Source organism: Macrotis lagotis, chromosome 6 (assembly GCF_037893015.1).
Source record: "Macrotis lagotis isolate mMagLag1 chromosome 6, bilby.v1.9.chrom.fasta, whole genome shotgun sequence".
Classification (NCBI taxonomy): domain Eukaryota; kingdom Metazoa; phylum Chordata; class Mammalia; order Peramelemorphia; family Peramelidae; genus Macrotis; species Macrotis lagotis.
Genome location: NC_133663.1, coordinates 205,378,859 through 205,392,098, shown reverse-complemented (window position 1 = coordinate 205,392,098; position 13,240 = coordinate 205,378,859). Strand labels below are relative to the sequence as shown.

Genomic DNA, 13,240 nt, shown 5'->3' with positions numbered 1-13,240 from the left:
AATTCTTTGAAGACTGTTGAATTCTCAGTCTATCTACTGTATAGCAATAGCATGGATTAAAAGGAAATGATATACCATTTCATAGGAAGTATGAGGACGGTTAAGTGGTACAGAGGATAGAGGGCCTGTCCTGGAGTCAAGAGGACCTGAGTTCAAATCTAGCCTTAGACATTTAACACTAGCTGTATGACCATAGGCAAGTTACTTCATCCTGATTGTCTTACAAACAAGGCCAGTTCCAGTCATCTTGATTCATATGTGGTCACTGGAAAAAGTGAGACTGGTGACTTAGCACAGCTCCCCCCTCCACTTAAATCCAATTCTCATACATATCATAGCATTACCTCCCTGCTGTCTTGATCTTTTTTGAGGAAGAAGGAAAAACATCCTCCTCATCCTCTCATCCTCAAGAAGCATGAAATAATCAAAGGAATTTTACAGTTTTGCAAAGGTAATTCATTCTACTACTCTCTTCCTGTAGAACTCTGGGTCATGATTAAACTTCTTATACTCTCTGTCTGTACTGTCCAAACTAGCTCCAAAAGTTTATCATTCAAATGTGTTTTGAAATCATTCAGTGGATTTTCTTCATCCATTTCATCTTTCCTATATTTTTGGTGTCATTTAGCATATATAGTTAAGTTAAACTCTTGAATTTTGAAACTTCAACAATTTTCCACAATGTTCTGCCTCTTGGTACAATCAGTTCAGTGTAGTCTACAAACAAAAACGTCTAGAAGGTCTCACTAAACAAAACAGATCCCTTTTCAATTATGAGTTTGTGATGGAATTCCTCCATCACAGAAGTAAATACTTATGCCTTAATCTATGAAACGATAAGCCCTGGAACTATGGTGGAAAGTACCTAAGAAATAGAGTCCAAAATACTTGGGGCAGATAGGTGGTACAAATAGATGGGGTTCTGGGACTGGAGTAGGAAATATTCATCTTTGTGGGTTCAAATCTGGTCTCAGATATTTAATAGTTATGAGAAAATAGATAGGTCACTTAACTATGTTTGACTCAGTTTCCTCATCTGTAAAATGAGCTGGAGAAGGAAATGGCAAACTATTCCAGTATCTTTTCGAAGAAAACACCAAATGGGATCATGAAGAGTCAGATGCAACTGAAAAACAACTCAACAACTATAATACCTGGCTTTAATCCTAGCTTGAGCACTTTCAACATATGACCTTAGGAAAATCATTTTAACCTCTCAAATATTTAGTTTCTTCAACCAAAAATTGGGAAGAATTAAACTTCTACTAGGTACAGCTCAGAATTAACTTGAAAAGAAAATGAAAAATATTTATAAATTACTGTTATAATCTTGGAGAATATGGCCAATTTTTTAGCTTTTCCTTTTTATACTATCTTCACTTTTTGTGCAGATGGCCATTAGTAGAGAATAAAAATACATTATTAGCTCAATTCATAACCATTTACTTTGAGATCTAAATAATATAAAGTGGCATTTAAACAGTTAAAATTATTTCTATGCAATAATAATTGTATGTACTTTGGGGGAGAATAACAGAAAACTCTTAAAGACCCTAAGGACAGTTTAATGTTTGACTGTCCTGCCATTAAATTTACTTAAAAGGCATTCACTTTTGCAATGAAAATCCCAAAGATTCATGCAACCTTTGTTAAAAGAGCAAGGAATATTCAGTTCTTTATTTTAAACAAGATTAGCATATGTGTTGTAGTGACACACTTAATTTCATTTCTGTCGATGAGTTCACCACAGGTATTTTTTAAATTGCAATGAATTACTGTGGTTGTGACCCATTATCATAGCAGGAAATTACATGAATCTCACAATTGATATGAAATGAAACACTGTCACTCCTATTGCATTAATTTCTAACCCACTTGTCATTTGTTATAGTCTTGTAAATGCCCATCTTAGCACAGTTTTCATTCCAAATGAGTTAAAATGTACTTTGAAGATTTTGCTTTTGTTATTTTTCAGTGTTCCTATTGTGGGTGGGGAGGAATCCATTTGAACTGTATTTTTTCTTATTTAAGTTTTGTTCAGAAAGGCAGTCATGATTGTCTCATCACTTATCTAATTTATGGGAAGGACTTATTAATCAAATATTAAATCATTTTTATGTATAGAAAAGTAGAGAAAATTCTGTTAATTGTCATATGATTACTTTTTTGCAAGATATTATGGGCATTTAGTAGATGAATGAAGCATCTCATTATTTGTAAATTAATGGCATTGGAAAAGATTATCTATAAGGTTCCTTTCAATGATAAATTCAATCAACAAGCATTGATTAAATAACTACTGCATGAGAAATCTCATAATTCAACAATGTTGTCTTTTCCAATGTGCTAGATAAATTGACAACCATATTGATCTACTCTGTTTATTTGAATAGGAGAATAATTGTTATGTATCTAATTTTTCTAAGTGCTTACAAATAAACTATTATTATTGAAGAGAAGTATTCTAAGAAAAGAGGTTCTAAATTTCTGTAAGGAAAATGAATTTTCATTATCAAATTATATTTATAAGGAAAGAGTTTGGATAGTAGTTATACCATGCAATGTTTGCCACTGTAGTATAAAATAAGTGTATTATTGTCTCCTGGCAGAATCTCTGTCTAATAGTTCATTTTTACTTTTGTTCTATGCATTTTGCCCTGCCCTCCAGGTACCTCATTATTGTCAGTTTACCCTCAAACTTAATTTTTCCCTGAACTTTCAAGAATTCATATTTCCTACATATTCATGGTCTCAGTGATCATTCTAGCTCCTGGAAAGTTATCTCATCCTTTTTGTTTATATAGTTATGCATTTGATAATACAGTTGGGTTATGATATTACCTGTCACTAGCAAGTCCAATCAAAGACAAACTCCTGCTTGATTATTTAAAAATAAAAGACTTTTGTTGGATATAACAGATTTCCTTACTTTAGCAACTCTTTATTAAATTTTGCATCAAAGATTAACTGTAAAATATATGTATTTTCTCTTTATTTTTCCCTAAATGTCTTGGATACTTCAGTCAAAATGTTATAGCTATGTTTTGTGTATAATCAAATATTTTGGTGACTAAAATAACTACTTATTAGCATTGACAGACAAGATTTTCTTATTATCTCTTTGTACCTTTTAATGGAGGCAACAAGGTGGCAAATGGAGTGCAGGCATGAAGTAAGGTAGATTTGTCTTCATGAATTCAAATCTGATCTGAAATATTTACTAGGTATGGAATCCTGGGCAAGTCACTTTAACCATGCTTGCCTCAGTTTCCTCATCTATAAAATGAGCTGGAGAAGGAAATGGTAAACCCCTACAGTATCTTTGCCAAGAAAATCCTAAATGGCATCACAGAGTATTAGATAGGACTGAAACAAATGAAATTAATGACAACACATTTTAATGCATTATATAGTTGTGTGGCATTCTCTAGTATGTGCCATATAAATGATGGATACAAATTTAGGTCAGTGTAAGAAATATTATATTTCTATAGAAAACCAAAGATGAGAATGGCAAATAGTAAAAAATTAGCCATTTGAATGTTATTTTTGTTTACATACATATATTCTAGAAAGCATATTAAAAATAAGACTGAATACTTTAGTTCTTTTAGAAGGTAAATATCATATACAGATACAAAGAATAGACAAGTAATAAATAGTACTTCTATATTCCCACAATACCTTGCAGTTTTTATGAGGTTACAGATTACTTACTTTTATTCAGATCTTACAGATGAAGAAACAGTATGAAAGGTCAGGTGACTTTTTCAAGAAGATTCAGCTTATTTTTAATGAAGGAGATCATGCTAAAACCCAGTGTTCTGCCTCCTACATTAGTGTTCTTTGTATTAAATATAATTTTTCTATATCATTGCATAATTATTAATCTAATAATTATGAAAAAATTAAAAGCATGTATATTATGAATGTACTATTAATAAACTCAACTAAGTTTTCTTTTTTAATCTATAATTCCCTATTATCCTAGTTATTCAATTTGTCCTTGAAGGTCCCATTTAATTTTATTAAGGGTAGAGTTGAACACCAGTGAATCTTCATTTTATGGAGGCTTACTTATATCTTACTTTTTTTTGTTAATTTAAAGCTTGATTATTTGGGTGTGGTCAGTCTTTTTTATGGATATTTTATTTTCCCAAATACATGCTATGAAAAGTTTTTCACCATTCAACCATAGTCACATGTATAATTTTAAGTTATACAATTTCCTTTTACCCTCCCTTCCCACTCTCATCCCCTCAGTGGCAAATAGTAAGGTTACTACTGTACATGCACACACACACACACACACACACACACACACACACACACACACAAACATACGCACATGTGTGTGTGTCAAATATGTTTACAGATTAGTCATTTTTTGGTATGAGGAATTAGGATTAAAGGAAAAAGTGCATGAGACATTTTTTTAAAATACTGAATGTAGTGTTTATCAGATTCTGAAGAACATTTTGTTTTTTGTTTTGTTTTGTTTTTATTCCTCTGGATGGTGATGGTATTGTCCACCACCAATCTAATATGGTTGCCCTAGCTCTAAACTGTTGAAAGGAGCTTCAACCATCAAGGTTGATCATCTCACGAAATTGTTAACGTGCTTTTGGCTATGCTCCCTTTGCTCATCATCAGATCCTATAATTTATTCCATGCTTCTCTAAAGTCCAACTTTACATTCTTTCTTAATTCCACTTCATAAGTTCCTTCCTTATTAATATTGCTAATAAATGGGCTTAAGCATCTCTCTCTTCCCCCACGCTTTCTCTTTATTTGTAAGTTCCAAGGAAGATAGCAGAACATTGTGATCAGTACAGTTTTCATGCAACTATTCTCAATTAATTAATCATATGATCATATATATCAGGACTTAAAAGTATCACAGAGTTCCTCTAGTCCAGCCATTTTTATAGATAAGGAAAATTAGGTCCACATAGGCTAAAGGCCCTGGAAAAAGAATTCTGTGGATCTATTTGCAATATTACAAAAGTTCTTTTCCTCAGAGATGAGAGAAAGAGACAAGAGCAGAACTTTACAGAGATATGATGAATCTTTAGACCAAAATTTGATACTTGAAGTAAGAAAGAAAAACTTAGAAATCTGGGGACCAGTTCATTTCACATAAAAGTATCCAGTCAGTTCATTATTAATTTTTTTAAAGAAGTATAGTTCCCCTTTCATCAACAATGCAAAAATAAAATCAAGAAGGCTAAAAAATCATAGTTTTAGAGCTAGAAGGAATTGGTGAGAAAATTTAATCCATATTCTTCACTTTATAATGGAGAAAACCAAGGCCTAGAGAAGGTAATGTCACACAGTGACAGTCGGTGGCAAGGGAAAGATGATAACTAAGGTTTCTTGACATATTTATTGCCCTTTCTCCTTCATGGCTCAATGGAATGGGTGCTGGATTTGAAATGACAAGATCTAGATTCAAATCCTGGCTCTGTCACATAATATCAATATCATTTTGGAAATATCACTTAAATTGTCTGGGCTTTGGTTTCCTGAACTGTAAAATGAAGACTTGGCTTCTGAGGTCTCTTTCAACTCTTAATCCAAGATCCTGTGATCTTGTGATGCATGGATGTGAAGTCTGTACCTCCACCAAATGGTATACTTCAATACAAATAATTAAATATATGTATTTGTTAATGGAATATTACCATAAACTAAATTATGAGGAGAAAAAACATGCATTTTGTCCCTAGTTTTGCTAAATATCAACTATCTAAATGTACTATAACTATTTTAACATGTTCTTTTCAGTACTTCATCTTTAACTATGTTAATGACATCAGCAACTAGTCAATAATGTTATCCCAGTGACAAATATTGAGTAAAAATCTGTAATTACTATAATTTGGGCTTTATCAAAATTATGGTTATTATGTTAAGTACCAATTAATTATTAAAAATATATGTTTCCCTTACTGGCTTGGTGACAACAAAGTCTGCTGCTATTAGGGAAAGAAGAAATTGAGAGTTCCCTTAGGTCTCTTAAGCTATCCTTGAATGAAGAACACGTTCACTATAAAGGTCATGATTCCTTCTGCTGTGAATCCATCTCAGAATGACTCCCCTAGGAAAAAGGAGGATAGATTGGAAAATTCCTTGTTATATCTATCTTATGAAAGAGCAAGATAAACAATAATGTGATTCAAAGGTTTAATAGACTACAAAGATTAGAAATTTGAAGGTCAAAGTCTTAGAATTTTTGACTATAAATAAGTCTGTGCATCTGTGTGTGTGTCTGTGTGTGTGCGTCTGTGTGTGTGTGTGTCTGTGTATCTGTGTCTGTGTGTGCACACGAATGCAGAGTCTCAAGAAAATCCTTTAAGTAGATTGAAGTAAGAAAGAAAAATTTAGAACTCTGGGGACCAGCTAATTTCACATAAAAGTACCCAGTCAGTTCATTACTACTTTACTCCCTTTATTAAATAAAAATATAACTACATAAAATTCCTTTTAGGTATTTCTTGAAGATAAGGAAATAGGTGTTCCCCAATTGGAAAGAAGAAAGTTAGACACCACACAGTTTTGGGTATTATCCTTTTTTTTCAGAGCTGACATTTGATCTGGGAAAGATCTATATAGCTATGATGAATTGTCAATGAATTATGTTTATTACACAAATGTTTCTAAAATAGAAAGCTAGAGTTAAACATGGTCATTTATTGATATGACAGAAGTAAGCATGGAAATAATAGTCATTTAGTGTATATATATATATATATATATATATATATATATATATATATAGTTTTTAATTGTTAAGCAAATGTTAATTTCAGCATTTTATTTATGACCTTACTTGCCTGACAATGCCAGAGGATTTGTTGTTTTTGCAAGTGGTTTGAAATGGCAGTCTACCATCACTTATAGGCAATTTGGTCTTCATTATAAATTAATGAAGTGATAATTGCTCTCTGCAACCTTTTATGTGAAGAACATACCAGTGCTGTTTGCATTATCTTGCAATTTATATCTCTATATCCAAGTGCTTATATTAGCTTGCCAAATTAGAATTGGGAAGAAAAATATTAAACTACAATGAGATCACCATAATTAAAATCATATTTTACATCAAATCATTGAGGCTCACCATTGAATATTTCTTTTCTTTTTTAGTATATAACCCAAAACTATTCATAATAGACAATAATTCTGAATGATTCCAGTGAATTTTAATGCACATTTACAATGAAAACATGAAATATAATTTTTACATATAATTGGACAATAAATTCACATTGTGTAAATAATATTAGTCTGATCTCATTTTTTCAGGTGATAAACAGAAAGCATTATATTGAGGTTTCATTTTTGTTTTTCTTGTCATAATTTTCAGTCATGTCTAGCTCTTTTGTTACCCTATCTGGGCTTTTCTTTTCTTTTTCCCCTTTAAGTTTTTTTCAAGCCAATGGGGTTAAGTGGCTTGCCCAAGGCCGCACAGCTAGGTAATTATTTAGTGTCTGAGACCGGATTTGAACTCAGGTACTCCTGACTCCAGGGCTGGTGCTCTATTCACTGTGACACCTATCTGCCCCTGGGTTTTTCCTGACAAAAAAAAATGGAATAATTTGTCATTTCCTTCACTAGCTCATTTTATAAATGAGGAATTGAGGAAGAGTTAAGTGACTTACTCAGGATCACATAGCTATTAAGTGTCTTTGTGATTTTAAATCCATTTAGTTACTCCTTGAGTTATTATTAACATTGTGCTTAATTTTCTGAAAGCTTAGAAACAACTAACTAGTAACTAGTAACTAGTCATTCTTACTGTCTTTTTTTAAAAAATATATTTATGCAATCTTATGATTTCGCATGTGATGTTAGTACAAATCCACAAATTATATATTCTACACTCATCTTTGCCACACTCCCTACAGCTTTCCATGTGATTCTTTGAACAGAATAGCTCTTATGGAATATTTCTTGTTAACTTATTTAAAAAGAGGTTGAATATTTTCTTTGTCCTGAAACAAATCCTACAAAGAACCAAGGAATCAATATCAGTTGTATTTGTGGGGGAATGCTGGAAACTTTAGATATGAAAAAAATTTTGAATTTGCAAAATTCTCAGTAGCAATACGTAAATATTTTGCCTCCTTCAGATATTCTTTTCAAACACATTTTGACAAGAAAATTTTGAAAATTTTGAAAATATACTGAATCAACAAATGTCTATTTTGCATCTTTTACATTTGTTTGTGTGTATTTTGCTATATATCCTATCCTATCACCTCATTAAATTTGAGGTATATAAAAGGAATGCTGACTTTTTAATATTGTATGCATAAAGGTTAGTATTAGGGCAATAGTGTTAAATACATTTCTCTTAAATGTAATTAATATAACATGCTGTGCTAGATAATGAAAAAAAGAAACTATATGAAAGTAGGTTACAATATAGTTGACGAAAAACTTGAAAATGTAGTTTTGAATATTTGCCAAAGCTTATTTAAGATATGTTCTGAAAACAATGAGTAGATAAGGCTAATCTGATTGAAGCTGAAGGTTCATAAGAGGAAGAAGATATAAGTGGAATGGATAGCTTGGACTGCCAAGCAAGGTCATTTGGATTTTAACCTATAGATAAATGGGGAACTGTTAAAATTTTTTTTGCATTAAAGTGATATGCACAAAGTGATGTTTGGAAAAAATGAATCTGGCTTGCAGGATAGATTTAAAAGATTAGAAATTGAAATCTGAGAGAATAGTTAAAAGGATATTGAAGTAATACAGATAAGATTATAGAGACTTCTCTTCTGTCAGAGACTGTGACCTCATAGCCATGAGCAACTGTTTGTATTTTAAAATTTAAATAATAAAATAAATAAATGTAGCATTGATGGTGTTGGGGTGATATGACATAAAAACTTTAAAATCATGATTTGGACTCTTCTTGTTTTTCAATAAGATAAAGTATTCCCTAAAATTATACTCTGTCTCTAGGATCTTGTGATTTTTTTAAATGGATTTTCCACTGGGTTGATGCTGAAATACAAAACAAAGCCATTAGGAAAAATATCTGACTATATTCTTTCATTTATTAGACCAGAGATAAGTAAATGTTTATATAAATATTTTATAATTCCACCTGCATTCTTTCATATTTATTAAATGCAATATGGAAGGTGATTACTATATGTAGCTAGATTAGATACAATTGCGTTTTGTTGTCTCTCTCCTACTTCTAATAGGCAATTCCAAAGTTGTATTTGGGTCATTGAAAATCACTTGATATGACTGAATTCTTTAACATTCAATCCTTGCAGCTTCTGTCTAGAGAAATTTAATTGTATAAATTTTGAGACATGAATTGTTATCATGATAATGATTCAAAGTTCTTTGGCAACATATCAGGATGGACCCCAAACTTAAGTTTTTCCTGGGAAAAGATCAGCAGATTGATAGTTTTCTGGCACTTTAGACTTTTGTTCCTAAATAAGATCAGGTTTTGGATAAAATAATCTATTTTTTTTTTAAATTCCTTCAGCAAAGAGATTGGACTGCTCCTTATTTACTTTGGGCTAGATTTTGAGCTCTGTAGTCATGCAATCTACTTGAATCTTGGTTATCTAAAGGATAATCTATTCCAGGAAGCACAGACAATTAGACTAAACTCCACTGAGAGACTACAATTTATTATCTAGATTTTATTCATAGATAGCAGAAGTCAGGCATTTTCTAAGCCAAGAACTAACCTATGTGACAAATATTGTTTGAATTTTTAAAGTTAATTAATCCAGATCAATTCAACAAACAGATATCAAATAAGAAGTATTAATGATAGTAAGAGCTGATATTTACATAGCACTTTAAGGCATGTTACAGGATCTCATTTGGTTGTTATAACAATGCAAGGGAAGTGATGTTGAGACCCAGAGAGATTATGTAACTTGCCACTAATCACACAGCAATTAATTGTGAAAAGCAGTGATTGACCTCAAATGTCTCTTAAAAACAAGTCCCACATACTTTCAATTATAACAACAAGGCCTTTAGATCATGTGCTATGGGATAGAGAGAGATTTTAACTCAGTCTTTACTCTAATGAAAACATTAAGTATACAAATAAGTATGACACATGATAAGTTCATTAGAGAGGTACATATCAAAGTACTTTGTGAGGGCTCATGAGAAAAGAGAAATAAGGGAAGTCAATTGATAGGGAGTAAGGATTCAAGTCATAGGAAATGATGTGAACAAGTATAAATTCTGAGTTTAGAGACTGTAAAAGAATTTAAATTAAGACCAAGACTTTGATTTGTACTTGGTAGGCAATAGGGGGCTATTGATGAATTATGAGTAGAGGTGTAACATGATTAGATTGATATACATTAGACAGATAATTGTAGAGCATGAAGAATTGGAAGTAGAAGAGCATGGACTCTGAAAGTTATGTTGTGGATTTATTATGAAAATCCAGACAGATAGTATTAAGGATCTGTACTAAGGTGACAGAAATAAAGAATAAACAACACAAAAGGAGATTTGTTAAAAAAAGTTATGCCACCACCATCAAAATAAGTGTCTGTTTTTTGTGTATTTAAAATTTCTATGAAATGATTTAGATATTAGCATCTCATTTCAAAAATAATCACTATTAATATCAATTCTTTTGTTGTTTTTTGAAACTAGTGGGAAGAGATCAGTGGGGTTGATGAGCATTACACCCCTATAAGGACCTACCAGGTGTGCAATGTCATGGATCATAGTCAGAATAATTGGCTGAGAACAAACTGGGTCCCAAGAAATTCAGCTCAGAAGATCTATGTGGAACTCAAGTTTACGCTAAGGGACTGCAATAGTATCCCATTAGTTTTGGGTACTTGCAAGGAGACTTTCAACCTCTACTACATGGAATCAGATGATGACAATGGGGTCAAATTCCGAGAACATCAATTTACCAAGATTGACACAATTGCAGCTGATGAAAGTTTCACACAGATGGACCTGGGGGACCGTATTCTCAAGCTCAACACTGAGGTTCGAGAGGTAGGCCCAGTGAACAGGAAAGGCTTTTATTTGGCTTTTCAAGATGTTGGTGCCTGTGTTGCTTTAGTATCTGTGAGGGTATACTTTAAAAAGTGCCCTTTTACAGTGAAGAACCTGGCAATGTTTCCAGATACAGTACCTATGGACTCCCAGTCCCTGGTGGAAGTCCGGGGTTCCTGCGTTAATAATTCCAAGGAGGAGGAACCACCCAGGATGTACTGCAGCACAGAAGGGGAATGGCTGGTGCCCATTGGCAAGTGTTTATGCAATGCTGGCCATGAAGAAAGGGGCTATGTTTGCCAAGGTAACTCTTTGTTTTAATCACTGCTTATAGTTATTTTGTTCCTGAGTTAGGAATTTACCATAGAGAAAACCTTGTTTGCTGTGTCTTCAAATCTATAGAAGATGACTCAAGTGGATTATACTTTTTCAGATGATTTGTTTTGATTTTGCTGATGTCGATTATGACTCCCAAGAAAGAGTAACTCCAAATGTATTGTATAATAGGAATAGAATTGGTCTCAGAGTTAAGGGATGTGAATTTAAAACCCATCTCTGATTTTCATTACTTCCTTACTTCTTAACTTCTAAACAACTTAAATTCCTTGGGCCTCTTATTCCTTCCAGTTTCAGATCAATGAACTTGTGTATTATGTGTGTGTGTTTGTGTGTGTGTATGTGCATATTTCACAAGTACAATAATATCTTACTTTGATGTCTCCTCTTTTTATTTTTCCTTGGTTCATACAGGGACCTAGCCATAGACAAATTGGGCAAGCCCTTCCCCCACTTTAAACTTCATTGATTACACTGTCAGCACTCAGTGAGTGTTATAATAACAGACTTGACAAATTGTAGTATCCACTAATGTTGCTATTTAGATAACTCATAGTAATATTTACTTTATTTCTCTAAGTAATGATTTCTATTTTAATAAGGTCTTGGTGCCAGATAAACTTTCCCTGAGTGTTAACCATTTAGAAGTTTGTTATTTTTAAAATGAAAATAAAGAATGTTTTAGCTTGTGATGTTTTTGAATGCAAGCTTATAATGTATCATTTGAATTTTTATTATCTATGTGATCAGTTCAAGTATTATATGGAAATAGTGATTTGTCTTATATTTATTATTTTGAGTCATTATACTTTTTACATGAAAAAATTATTAGAGAAACAACTTAATATTTCCTTACTTGGTTTGCATTATTACTCCATAGAAACAGAAATGAAAGCTATTTTATATTTATGCCTGTATATGTCTTTTTTTCTATTTTAGATTATGACATGACACATAAAGACTGACTTGTTTTCCAAAATGTTTGACATTTCACACTATGCAAGTACTGGCTATTTAAAAATATATCCATGACATTTTAAATTTGTTTATATAAATACAAATGAAAATATGAATATTTTGGTGATCACAGTCAATGGAATGTTGCCCATTTCAGACTGTCATATGAATTATAATACTTAGGATTGAATGTTTTCTTTTGCAAAGCAAATTGATTTCCATAGAGTAGTAAGTCATTCACTGAGTCATTATGCTCAAAATACATATGGAAGCAATGAGTCTACCTTGGTATTTCATGATTCTGTCCCAACACAGCAAACAAGACATGATATCATTTTGCTCTTTTTCTATATACATTGTTTATAGAAATGAAAAAAAGTCTAAGAGTAAACAGTGTTTTTGATTGTAAAATCTCATGTTATTTAAATCTTTGACAAGGATATAGAACCATTTGGGTGAATATTATCACTAAAGAAAAATTCAGAAAGCCCTTATTTAAATGTCTCTATAGTTAAGTTTGACTTCTACATTTTGATCAAGATTGAACTTGATAATTAATTGAGTGTATATGTGTGTGTGTGTATGTGTGTGTGTGTCTATGTGTGTGCACTGTAAAGGAAATCAAAAAAAAGGAGAGAGAGAGAGAGAGAGAGAGAGAGAGAGAGAGAGAGAGAGAGAGAGAGAATTAAGCCATGTGGGTAAAATCTCCTGAATGGGGAGGAAAAATAAGCCTCCCATTTTTCCTGTGCTGATCCTTGCTGTAGTTCTCTATATGTTAAGAATAGACAAGTTCCTATCTAGTTTCAAGGTTTTTTGACAATACGAATAATAAATATTAAAAGCTTGGATTTTAAAAGATTTTCCTAAAGGCTTAATGGGAAATGGAAATGAATGAAAACAAATGTCATCAAAGCAAATAGCTGGA

At 32.1% G+C, this 13,240-nt stretch overlaps 1 protein-coding gene across 1 annotated transcript in view; it reads left to right on the top strand.

Annotated features, from left to right (window-relative positions):
- The window catches only part of LOC141491375 (ephrin type-A receptor 3-like), a 119,163-nt gene extending 107,150 nt beyond the window's left edge, over nucleotides 1–12,013 (top strand). Inside the window, exon 3 of the mRNA XM_074192271.1 lies at nucleotides 10,666–12,013. Within this exon, the coding sequence (XP_074048372.1) occupies nucleotides 10,666–11,343 (678 nt within the window). The 3' untranslated portion in view covers nucleotides 11,344–12,013. The remainder of the gene's footprint in view (nucleotides 1–10,665) is intronic.
- Nucleotides 12,014–13,240: the final 1,227 nt, after the last annotated feature.